The following is a 13,132-nucleotide window of genomic DNA, read 5'->3' on the forward strand; positions in this document are numbered from 1 at the left end:
ATTATTTCATCTTTAGATGTTTGGTAGAACTTGATTGTGGGACCATATGGTCCTTTTTAGTTTTTATTTTTTTATTTTTTTTGCAGTGGGGAGGAGGAGGTTTTTGATTACTGTTTCAATTTTGCTGCTTGTCACTGGTTTGTTTATCTATTTTTCTTCTTTATTCAGTTTTTGATGATTGTATAATTCTGAGAATTTGTGCATCTCATCTAGATTGTTGAACTCATATGCATATCAATGTCCATTGCAATCTGTAACTATTCCCTGGATTCCTGCTGCATGTGTTGTAATTTTTCCTCTTTTCTTTATGATCCTATATGAACACTGCCTCTTTTTCTTTAGAGCCTAGCTAGAGGTTTATCTGTTTAGTTTATTTTTTTCACAGAACTACCTTTGGGTTCATTGATTTATCTTTTGGACTGCCTTTTTCATTTCTATTTCATCTTTAATTTTTATTGTTTCCTTTCTTCTACTGGCTTTTTGTTTTGTTTTGGCTTTGTTGTTCTTTTTCTAGTTCCTTGAGATGTGAGATTATGTTGTTTCTGTGGGTTCTTTCTTATTTCTTGATATGGGCCTTTATTGCTAGACTTTCCTTTTAATGCTGCTTTTGCTATGTTCCATATATCCTGAAAGATTGTGTTCTCATTTTCATTCATCTCAAGATATATTTTTTATATCTTCTTTGATTTCCTCATTAATCCAGTGTCCTTCAATACCATGCTGTTTAGTCTCCATGTAATGAGGGATCTCTGTGCTTTCTTTTTATAGCTGAATTCTATGTTGATGCCTTTATGGCCAGAGAAGATACTTAGTATGATTTCTATCATTATGTACTTGTTGATGTTTGTCTTGTGACTCAATATGTGTTCAGTCCTGGAGAATTACCCATGTTGCTTGATAAAAATACATATTTAGGTTGTTTTTGGAGGGGGGAGCAGTGTCCTATAGATGTCTGTTAGGCCCATAGGTCTAGACCTTCATTTAGGGATATTGTGTCCCTGTTTACTTTCTGTTTCATTGATCCACCCATTTGAGCAAATGGGGTGTTGAAGCCTGCTGTCACATACATATTTTCTCCAATGTCTATTTTCAGAGATGATGGAAATTGTCTAATATATTTTGGTGCTTCTTTATTTGGTGAGTATATATTGGTGAGTGTTATGTCTTCTTGGTGTACTGTCCCCTTGATCATTTTATAGTGTCCATCCATGCCTCTTGTCTTTTTTAGCTGGAAATCTATTTAATCTGATATAAGTATGGCTGCCCCTTTTTTTTTTTTTTTTTTTTTTTTGGGTGACTATTTGCTTGCAGAACAGATTTCAATGCCAATATACGTTTATCTTTGGAACTTAGGTGTGTTTCCTGGAGGCAGCAGAAGTTTGGATTCTTCATTTCTCTGCATGCTCATTCCTGTCTGGCAACCTTTGCCATTCTTTCCTTAGTCCTCTGCCCATCCAGTTAGCTCTTAGTGAACAATTTCTCCAGGCCTGCTCTTTGCATGAACTTATTTCTATGTATCCTACATCACTTTAATTTTCTCTCTGAGCTCCTGAAGTCTGCCCCTACTTTCCAGTTGGACATTTGTCAATAATTAGCCTTAAATTGTTTAAAGGCATGTTTACTTTTGGATCAAAAGTAACAAACAAAGGAAGGCAGAAAGTAGGTCTTCCTTTCTTTTTGTTCCTTTGGTTCACAGCAAGACAGAATTGCTGGGAGACTGGTAGGCTGGGAGGCTCTTCTGATTGAGACAGCTGCTGCCTTACTGATTAATGAATAAATGAATTGCTGTTTTTATGTCTTCAGATGAATGATATTTCTTTTGTCATAATTCTTCAAATTATGAAGAATGTAGATGTTGTTTATGAGAAAACATGTGAAGTCCAGGCAGGATTTTATTGACTAGGGGATTTGGAAAATCACATGTGTCTTCTTGATGGGTCATGGACAAGCTCAGTATTGACTCTAATGCAGTAATCTAGTATAACTATAGCAAGCTGAACTTTCTGATCTTTTACCCTCATTCTCAAATGTTTCTGTGAATTGGTTATTATGACAACAGATTTGTAAACAAGTGAAACATTAGACTTTAGTAGGAAAATGCTGTACCTCTTTTGAAAATCAACTTTATTTAGGTATGACTTAAATGCAATAAATGCATACATCTTTAATGTACATGATGTGTTTTGGTTAATTTATGCATCCACAGACTGCTGTTTTCCAGATTATTTTCAGTTCCCACTTCTGACATTAAGAAATCAATGATCTGATTTCTGTTACTACAAATTGGAGCTTCATATATTGCACTCTTCATTTGCCCAACTTTTGCTGAAGGTAATGTTTATTTTAATTGAGTAACATAGGTTTACAACACTTTATATAACTCAGAGGCTCAGTTCACCCCTCTTCAGATGTGTGTTACCACACCACACCCACCACCAAGACACCCATAGCCTCCACCATAGTTCATTGATTCCCAGTTCCCTTCTTTACTCCCCAACTTCCCCTTCTTCCACTGCTAGCCTCAATTCTGCAATCATATTTCTATGGTTTCTTTCATTTTAGTTTTGTCTATTGTTGATTTGTTTCTCTATACTTCAACATGCTGTCTTTTTTCTTCTGACTTATTTTGCTTAGCAACCCCCCTCCAGTTCCATCCATGTTTTCCTAAATAACAAGATTTAATTGTTCTGTCTTGCAGGGATCGGCCTGACATCGGGGACCCTCAGCCACTTTCTGGGAAGTGCCTCCAACACCAGGCACACCCTACCATGCCTCAGGAAGCAGAACAGTCTGGGCCTTGCAAGGCCCCACCCAAAACCAGCAACCCTCAGACACCTTCCAAGAGGGGCCCCCAACCACAACCATAACTACCAGCACCATGGGAAACATCACTGGTCACAGTCAGGGATGCACAGGGCCCTGCCTGGAAACTGCCATCCTCAGTGTCCCTCCAGGAAGCACCTCTGACTGATCCTGGGCAGGCACTCTACCAGTGATTTGGGAACCAGTGCAGGTCACAGTCAGTTCCACCAGGCCTGGCCTGACAGCATCAGTGACTCCCAGGCAACACCCTGTGAGTGCCCCAGCCCAGTGTGAAAGGAGTGGAGACATGCCTAGCAGAGGCTGAACCCATAGCAGTGAGGTCCTGAAAGCCATGCGGAGATGGAATGAAACGACGAGTGGCTGCAGTAGTTTTAAGGGGAATACTACATCCCAGAAAGAGAACAAATTTTCAGAACCCAATCACAAAGACATAGAAGATCTAGATATCCTATCAGACACAGAATTCAAGCTTGCCATCAAAAAGAAATTCTAAGATCTCAGAAAAAACTCAGAAAAATTGTTCTTTCCTTGTGACATATATATTCCCTTGTGGTTCCATGCTTTGTATTTTTTTTTTATATGCCCACTTTACTGCTTTAGGTCTCCTGAAATTTTGGAAATATCTATTGCTATAACTTAGAAAGTTGAGCTAATTTTACTTTTAAGCAGGTAGCACCATGATTTTGTTTTATATTCTTGGTCTTTGCTGGCTTCAGTAGTTAGTGAACCTTGTGTTGGTGGTTGCTGAATCATAGGGAAGGGGAAGGGCCTGGAAGAGTCCAGCTGCTGATACCAAGTACTGGGGTGTGGGAAGGCTGACTTTTGTTTGTGGAACCACCAATAACCCTCTTCTCTTGCAAGCAGTCTGAGTGTTGGCAGTATGCTTCCTGAGGTCAGAACCAATCCAGGGTGGTAGCAAAGGGAGCGTGCAGTGGAGTATGCTGTCATTTTTTTCACCATAGAGTGGTCTTGTCGCTGGGGAGTTCTTCAGCAACTTGGCATGTATTTCTCCTAAGTCGGGGTGTGTTTCTTCATAATATTTAGCTCCCGTATCCCCAAGATTCCTGGCAGAGTGACAGTCCTGCAGTCTGTGATGCCCACCCTGCACTGCAGTCTTCAGGCATTTCTCCCCTCTCACCTTTTGTTCAGTAAAACCTGAATCTGTTGCTTGTTTTTTTTTGTGGAGTGTGGTAGACTCTGATGTCCAGGAGAACTTTCAGTTTTGACTCAAGCCACTGGACTCTCTGGGTGTAACGTCCCACTAGTTGACTTAGAAAATCCTCTTGGAAGCAAAGCTAACTTTCTGTGATTTCATCTTGATCCCTCTGTTGATTTGATTTTAGAGGAGGATGTTTCTAAGACTGATCCATTCATGTTGCTACATGTGTTCAGAATTCATTCCCTTTTATCGCTGAATAGTATTCCTTTATATGAATAGATCACAATTTATCAGCTTACCTGTAAGTTGAAGACATTCAACTTGCTTCAAATTTGGCACTATTATGAATAACTTGGCAATTTCTCTCCTAGATATTTATCCAAGAGAAATAAAAGCATATGACCATACAAAGACTTATGTTAGAATGCTTATAATATAAAGAAACAAAACAAAGGAACAGACAAAACTAAATCAAACAAACCCTAGACATCGTCTGGAGAACATAAGTTTTAAGGAGGAGGGTATGTGTGTGTTTGGGGTAGGGAGACACATTTTTAGAAAACTTATTAATGTTTATATAGATGTGGGAAAAATGTTATATAGATGTGGGAAAAAATAATACAAGGTACATACAAGATACATTTCAATAGGATATGTTAATGAAAAAAAGAAAGCATCAAGCATTAAAAATAATTTATGTGGGCTCTCCTCCCCACCTGTCACTCATTTTCTTTCTTTCTCTCTCCTTTTCCTAATAAATCTGTCCTTTTAAAATGAAAGAAAATTGGGAACTCCCTGGTGGCCTAGGGGTTAGATCTCAGTCCTATCACCACTAGGGCTGAATTCCATCCCTAGCCAGGAGCTAACACACATGGCGCAGCAGACTCTCCTGTCTGTCCTCCTGTTCCCCTAAGCAGTGTATTTCAGTAAACCCCCCTCTGTCTCTGGTGAGTCCTCTCACCCACCCCCCCACACACCTCTGGCCTACAACCCAGTTCTATGAAAAAATGAAAATAACTATACAAAACAAAACAAAAACAAACAGACAATTAAAAACCAGAGACATCCTGCAGGGGAAGGGGAGAGAAAGGGATGGGGAGGAGGGCGGGAGGAGCACAGGGGAGTGTGGTGATGGTGCAGGGGTGCCTTGGTAGAGGAAATTCTATGGGGACTACATGTGAGGGGAAGAAAAAGAAGCAAAGTGCTTAAAAATGAACAATGATGCAATATACATATATAAATAAATACATTTAAGCAAAGAAAAATAAATTAATTAAAAAATAAAATGTAAAGAAAATCAAAATGTATGTGGTTGTAATTCTCCTGTTTTCAGCAAACACAGCTTTAATTCTTTATGTCTAGTCCAGAATGAATGGAGCAATTCTCTTTGAATCCAAAATCACATGAAAGGTAACACCCATATGATGTAACAGAATTCATCCCACCCATCTCTTAAATGTATACACTTTCTGGTGAAGAGAAGTCTTATTCCAGATATTTGGGTTTGGTAATGTTCACCGTTCCCACAATTTCTTCAAATGCAAACACACTCTGAAATTACACAAAATGATAAAAAAAATCCTCGTTTCTCCTATAAAATTAGGATCTACAGTACTGATAAATAATCATAACTTAATTTTTGATATTAGGTGTGCCAATGTAAGCCAAAATTTAATTCTGTGACAAACAGAGAAATACAGAAAAGAAAACCCAATAGCTATGAAAAAAAACCTAAACATTTAATGATTTAAAAATAGTCTTCTACAAACAAGATGGGATAGAAAGCAATACAGAGTGAATACACTGATTTTGAAAAATGTGAATATCAACACTTAACTTACAACAAATACGTCATCTCTAACAAATACACATTATACAATAAAATATACAAGGACACACTTTTACACTTCTTCAAGTATAGTTGATTTTCAGCAATTGCCTACTTCCCAACATGGACTTGTCTTACTACTAATCATCTCCTTTTGCCAGAGTAGAGCTTTAAGAATTATAATAGTGGTTGTTTTCAAAATTTCTGTCATAAATTTACTGATTTTTTTTATCATATTGAGATCACACATTCTTTTTTCTCTTATATCCTTTCTTGTTCCAATAGCTTGTTTCTTTAAAATGGGCAAGATTAATTAAGTCAAAGCATGTATAACAAATAATATTTTCAAAAGGGCTGGAATAAAAATGTTACATATAACTACCAAAAGGCTATAGATAACATGATTCTTGACTCGGCATTATGTGAATACATTTACCTACCAGATGGAAGTATTTCATTTACCCCATGATGTATCTGAAGGCTTGTGGTGTCTATGTCAACACCAAAGGTGTAAAGGGACACACGTGAATGGGTGCTGTTCTGGGCTGCGAGATAGTGTTGGCAGTTGTAGGCCAGACAGAGTTGTAAAGATTGGTTGGAATCCGTACTGTTGCCCTGAATGCTGGGTCCGCACATACATGTTTTAAGGAGGGTACAAGCTCAATCAATGACTTCTCTTGGAATAAGACGTGGTTTCGTGGCTCTAACATGCAGATGACCAAAGAACCAGGCAGTTCCCCTCAGGTAATAAGGATAGGAGCACTATGTGAAGGTTGAGGCAATAAAGTCTATTTACAATAGGTAGACAATCATTCCTTCTTTTTGTAGATTATTATAGTCTCATATGTCTTTATGAATTCCTGCTGCAAATAATATGATTTTGCAAATCTGAAAGCATCCTTTGGGAAACCTCATGGCCAAATGCAGCCTATCAAAAAGCCATGCTCTCTTTTTTTGCATGGCATCCTACAGGGTTGGAACAACTCAGTCCTAGCTGGGAACATGACCTCAAACTACATGTATTCTTGTCTCTAGTATCTAAAACATTGGAGTTTTTGAAACTTACTCTGTAAGAGGAGTTTTTCAACTAGAGTTGAGGCATTTTGCCACGATATGCCCAGTATACTCAATTTTAGAAGGTGTTTCAAAGTAAGAACAAATACCTTGCCTCATTATTAGGAGGTGAATACTTGCAAATATACTATGCTTACCACACTTGGGAGTGACAGGTTCAAAAGTGTCACTAGTAGAGCAATAGTCCAAGTAGCTGGCATATTTTCTTAAAAAATGCAGCATTTGGAAGTTCTTACTAAGGTGCTTGGTACACATGTTTTTAAATGGAATTTATCAAACATTTACATACATGAATACACTTACATACATGAATACACAGATACACACACACGTGGACAAGTTTCTATACAGTTTACAATTCACATGCCTAAGTATACACATGCTTAAGCACACAGGAAAAAATCTGCTTTCTTATCCCTGAATGTATTAATATTTTCTAAATCATAAAATGTTAAAATATTTCATTTTCATATAAAATATGTACAAAAATAGATAACATTTACAAAAACCAGATTAGATTTCCAGTTCCTTTTAGTCATCTCAGTGCTGTTTCCTTTTCTTCTCAGAACATTGCCATGTCCAACAAAGAGTCCTGGAATTGCCTCGCGTTTCTGGCCAGGTCTGTGACTTGATGTACCATTTCCTGCAAGGCAGTACTACTGGGATAATGGAGGGCAGCTGTCTTGGTTGCCATAACTATATTCTTGAGCTGTTCACAGAGCTGGTTGCTAGAGTTCATGACTCTGTTGCGAATGTCCTGGGAAGTAACCTGCCTGGTGAGCGTGTCTCCAATGAACACCAGTTTGTGTGCACTTAGGATGACAAACTTGCTGTGTGCTACAAAGATCCTTGGGGGCTGGGCTGTGCTGACACAACTGAAGAAAGCGTCAGTGGCATTGAGAAGGGAAATGTAATGGGTCTTGCACTGGTCGTGATAGAAGCAGAGCAACTGCCTGTCCTGAGCACCGACTCTGCTGCTTGCAGTTGGGAGGTTCTGAGACGGCTTCCACTTGGAGATGTCGTTCTCTATGGGTTTTGTAATTTCTTGTTCCAACAACTGGAACTGACTTAGCTGCAAGAAAGAAAACAGATTTCATTAAGGATGTAAGGCAGTGTGAAGTAGTAAAAATTAACCAGGAACTGAAGTTTAAAGACAGGGATTTTAATCCTTAATTAGTGTCAGGTGCTTGTTAGATGGGAGACCTTGCACCCATCTAATTTCCCTGCTTTCACAAATTGTAAAATATGTAGGTTGAGACAGATGATCCCTAAGAAAGTCTACAGTTCTGACCTTCCATCATTGGACGACTGGTCTCTTTTGCCCTTAGGTGGAAAGAAAGCATAGGATTCAAACCTACTTTTGTTATCCACACTTTTATGAAGTTTAAATGAGTCAATGTTTATGAAGTGCTTAGAATAATGTTTGGTATATTGTAGGCTCTATGTAAATGTGTATTAAACAATGAGCAGTAGTAAGGAAAACCAAATGCAAGGATCTTTGGTAGAGAAAATCCATCTTAAGGAAAGCCTTCACTGCCCCTTTCAAAATGTTTAGACAAATGACAATTTATGATCCTTTTTTTATTTCTCCCACTTTTCCTGTTGAGATTTATAAATATTATTATTCAGCACTACAGAGAAGACTAATGTATACAAATATATGTGCACTATGCAAAAGAAAATTTCTAAGGAAGTGCATCATAATATTTAGTCCTCCAGAGTTATTGTAAGAAAAGGACCTTGCAGAGTCAGATTCAGTGAGGGTTAGCTTATTTCTAGTTCTCCTCTTTGTACCCAATGGTGTATTATTTAAGTTGTAATGATAATAATTTCCAGCTATTCCACCAAGCATCAAGAGAGTCCTCTCTTTTTTAGGTAAGTACTATTTTAGGATTCAGTCTATCTTCCACATGAGTCTATCTTCCCAAGAAATGCACAGTAGGCTTTACTTTTTTATACTCTGTTTTCTTCTTAGGACTTACTATGGTTTCAACAAATTCATTAAAGTAAACAAAAACAGAGAGTGATTCAAAATAGCTAATGCTTTTGTAAATATGTTCATATTTATATCATCACATTAGATTGAGGGATGGAAGATTTTCTCAGCTTAAAGAAAAGTGACTGAAGTTCAGGGAGGTTAAGTGACTTGCCTAAAGTCATTGGTCAGAAAGCAGGTCAGAAAGCAAAGACTAGAAGTCTGGTATGCCATGTTGTGTGTGTGTGTGTTTAAATATATTTTATTTTATATAATTCTTACATCATTTTTCATTTTTGCACAATGCGTGCACTTTCATTTTGGCTATATTCCCCATATAATTCCCACCCCCACCCCCATCTTTACCCTAATCCCTCCTCTCCCTCCCTCCTCCCCCCCATAGTGTGTCTCTGATCCATAGCTGCTCATCGATTTTGATTTTTTCTTTATTATATGCCATTTCATTTCATTTTGAAAGGTTTATAAATCCTCAATCCATATTTTGTTTTCATGTCCTTGAACTAACAATACCCATCATTATCTGTCCCACTCACGTCCAATTTTAAAAGAAACTACCCTGCCTAAAGCCCTTGGTAAATGGACTTGGGTGCTAGCTGAAAACATTAGATCCTGTCCTCCTTCCCTTACACTGGACCAAGGACAGCCAAACCATAGACTTATGCTGTTGCCAGTGAGCGACAGAAAATTAGGTTAAAAATGGATGCACGCATATAGAGATGGTCCAGTCAGATGCTCTTTTTCAGGAATTCAGTGAACCACAGAAGGGAGCTGATTGAGGAAACTGAGATAAAAAGGCATCTGTGGAAAGGGTTTTGAGTTGCCAAATACAGGTTCTGTTATGTTATAGGTGAGTCAAATGAGTAGAAGAGGATACTGTCAGAAAATAGGGAAGAAAGAAGCAGATTTAGAGAGCGGCAATGGAAGTCAAGAAGGGAGATAATATACGGTCCTAGTTTTCACTGAACTTGGTTATATATTCACTTTCTGTCCTTGAACTCCTCTCTCTGGCCTTACTCTAAAGCCTGTTTGCCTGGACTAGCTGGAGTGGATCTTGCTCCTTGAAACCAATAGCCTTAATCCAAATAATCCTAATATGTTAGATGCACAGGCTTAGCCTGGAAATAATGCTGTTTGGATGGACTCCAGATACACCCAGTTGGAAGACTAAGGCCAGGAACCTCTTTGTACTCTTTTATGTACCTTGAAGCTTATTTATGCCATAGTGCGCTGGACGAATCAAAATAATAATCTTTTGAAGTTATATCTTTCTTCCTAAGCAGGAAACCTTTTCAATACCAAGTCATTTTTGTTTTGACTGAAACTTACCTGATGATGTTCCAGCTGCATCTTGTTCTGCTTTATGATATTTTCTTTTTCCAACAGCTCTTTCTGTTGCCTCTCAAACTCCTCCTTACCCTATTATTTTTCAACATAAAGAAAACATTACATCACCGCTGTGATTCATTTATATTAATGATTTCACCGACAGACATGTAAATATTCTTTCACTTGCCACTGCCCTAGCAATTTCCCAAATGCCCACTTAGGCCCCATGAGCTCCAGACAGGGATGACATGCTTCTCAGCTAGACTTCCAGAGTCACTGTGCAGTTAGGACTGAAACCTGAACCCATTCTCCTGTGGGGGCCATGCCCTCTGCGCCTCTTCACCATTTTGGGAGAGCTACCCGTGATCTTCTTTGAACTTCCTTAAGTAGCGCTGTTTCTCAGGGTTCTTTTGTAATAGATTATATGTGAACCCACAGTCTCCTAATGCAATTCTAAAGGTGGTTCACACTGCACTTCCAGTTTCTTCAAATCATGTACTGCTCTAAACCAAATCAGTCTGTCCCAATGTGCAGTCGACAGCTGCACAGATGGATGTTCAATGCTTCCATGGACTCTGTCCCCACACCTTTCCCCAGGACTAAGTGTGGCTCAGTTCTCTACCTCTCATACACTCAGAAGGACTGTAGTTAGTTTAATAGTTCTCAGGAGAATCAGTGGCTCTCAGTTAAGTTAAAATAAGGGCAGAATAAGGTATTAAGCTAAACTATAAATAAAGGATTTTGGTAGAATGTTTCAATCCATGCTCCAAAGTGAAAGGGCAAGCTGTCAAGATCCCAGGTCAACTTGGTGGGATTCCCACTTGTAAGAGGCAGACCCTAAGTGCTCAATTTCCCATATGCAGGTTAAATTCTACATCAATTGACAGATGCCTGGTGGTCCTAAAAGTTTCTCTGTAAGTAATTACACACACATACACACACACACACAGGTGAGCTGATGGGATCTTAGAAATTCTCTGTGTGTGTGTATATATATATATATATATATATATATATATATAGAGAGAGAGAGAGAGAGAGAGAGAGAGAATACATATGTATATGTATACAGATTCTCAATTTTTTTCTTAAATGTGAACTCTTCTTTTTTTGCAGTTAAAATATGTGGAACTAAATCATAAAATGCAAATAAAAATAGTTGGTAAGATTAGCTGGTGGCAGTCTCTTCCTGCCTGACCGAGGCATATCAATGGGATCTAACTCAACCCTATACTTCATTCATTTCACAAATTAGGAAATTAGAGTCTAGAGAGGCTACATAGGTAGGATACACCTATGTATTGGGAAAGTGTTGGGAAAGTCCAGACCTGAGGATGCAGTACTCTAACACTAGTATTCTGACTGTACAACACAGTCTGCAGCTGTGAACTACTTAGATTAATGCAGTTTTCCTCTTTCTTCTAACATGGGCAATAATTCTCAAAATCCCTGCAAATAAACATAGGCGATTTAGAAGTCTGGTTTCTTTACCTGCAGGTGGACATAGTCATAATCATCCATCCAGCTCCTTTCAGAGCCATCACTGCTGCTGCAGTCAGGTAGGTGGTCCTTGCCCAAGCTTGGGGGCACTGGTTTGTTGAGGGTCTGGACCTTGTGGTCCCTAAGATGTGGCATCTGGGAACCAGTGTTTGGGTACTCAGTGGAGTTCATATTGCTCTCAGGCCCATTTTTCACACGGGAGTTTCCAGAGGTTAATCTGAAGAGGGCCTCGGTGTTGTTGTTGATGGTTGTAGTGAGCTGCTTGGTATCATCGGGTATCGTCTTTGCCACCATCACAAACCGGTCCAGATCATCACACTTATTTTGGGTCTTGTTGCTAGCTAGGATATTCAGAGACCAGTTGCACTCATTTAAGTCATGGCTGGTTTGACTCAGAATCTGGTGGGAATCTTCTACTCTTTGGAGCTCCCGCTTCATTTTATTGTGGAGGATGAGTTCTGGGAGGCAGGAAGCATTTGCTACAGCTCCCTTGGTGAAATGGAGGTAGTCCCTCAGGGACTGTTCCACCTTGTCTACCAAGGTGCGTATCTCATTGATGTGTCGCTCCATGTATCTGTAACAACGCCATTCTGAGGTCACCAGGGCCATTAGGTTGGAGACACACAACTCCAGGGTCTGCTGGAGCCACTGAAGTCTCTCAATGGCTGTGTCTGGGTCCAGCAAAAGCCTTTTGTCCTGAGATGGGGATGCTGACAATGAAGATTCTTTTGAGGTGGTGGAAGATGTGGACATGTTACTCCTGGTGCTGCCTGTGCTGGAGAAAGATAATCGGTTGATCCCATCTACCACATCCTGAGAACCTTTGGCATCTGCCGGGTTATGTAGAGGAACGTCATAGACACCATCTCTTTCTTCATGATTTGTTTTCCCACTGATTTCTGCTGGTGGTTCAAGGAACTGAACCCCTCGGGGGATATCGTATGCGTCATTCTGACTCCCTGCTGCCTGCCCCAGCTGTGGAGGCAGATGCTTCAGGGAAATGTTTTGATGTCTTCGTGGTGACTGTTCAGCAGCTCCGAGAACATTATAGTTATATTTTAGGTGAAGGTCTTTCTCCACTGACTTGGTGCTGGTTGGGGGGATGTCATAAACTCCCTCAGGTCTCACTTCCAGTCTTCCAGCTTGTTTCATCGGTGGGAAATCATACTCCTTTTCCCTAAGCCTTACTTCATCCTGGCAAGCAGAGGGTGCAGTGGCATACATCTGCAAAGCAAATAAAAGTACAAAGTAGTTATTTTTTCAGTTGGTTCATACGAACATTCAGAAACTGAATAGTCGATTAAAGGCCAGAATTGTCAGTTCTGTTTGCAAGTATTTCCCAACACTCTGCCCTATTAATGTCCCACTTTCCTCATTCTTGGACAAGTATATCCTTCCATGGTCTCAGTGCTTGCCCGGGGTATGG

At 39.4% G+C, this 13,132-nt stretch overlaps 1 protein-coding gene across 1 annotated transcript in view; it reads right to left on the minus strand.

Moving 5' to 3' along the window:
* Positions 1-5,281: 5,281 nt before the first annotated feature.
* NEDD9 (neural precursor cell expressed, developmentally down-regulated 9) overlaps positions 5,282-13,132 on the minus strand; it is a 48,899-nt gene continuing 41,048 nt past the window's right edge. The window contains exons 5-7 of the mRNA XM_037519224.2: positions 11,698-12,930; positions 10,207-10,296; positions 5,282-7,956 (exon numbers count right to left, since the gene is read on the minus strand). Coding sequence (XP_037375121.1) covers positions 7,447-7,956; positions 10,207-10,296; positions 11,698-12,930 — 1,833 coding nt within the window. The 3' untranslated portion in view covers positions 5,282-7,446. The remainder of the gene's footprint in view (positions 7,957-10,206; positions 10,297-11,697; positions 12,931-13,132) is intronic.

This window comes from Talpa occidentalis, unplaced genomic scaffold (genome assembly GCF_014898055.3).
Source record: "Talpa occidentalis isolate TD23 unplaced genomic scaffold, MPIMG_talOcc4v2.1 talOcc4.2, whole genome shotgun sequence".
In the NCBI taxonomy this organism is placed as follows: domain Eukaryota; kingdom Metazoa; phylum Chordata; class Mammalia; order Eulipotyphla; family Talpidae; genus Talpa; species Talpa occidentalis.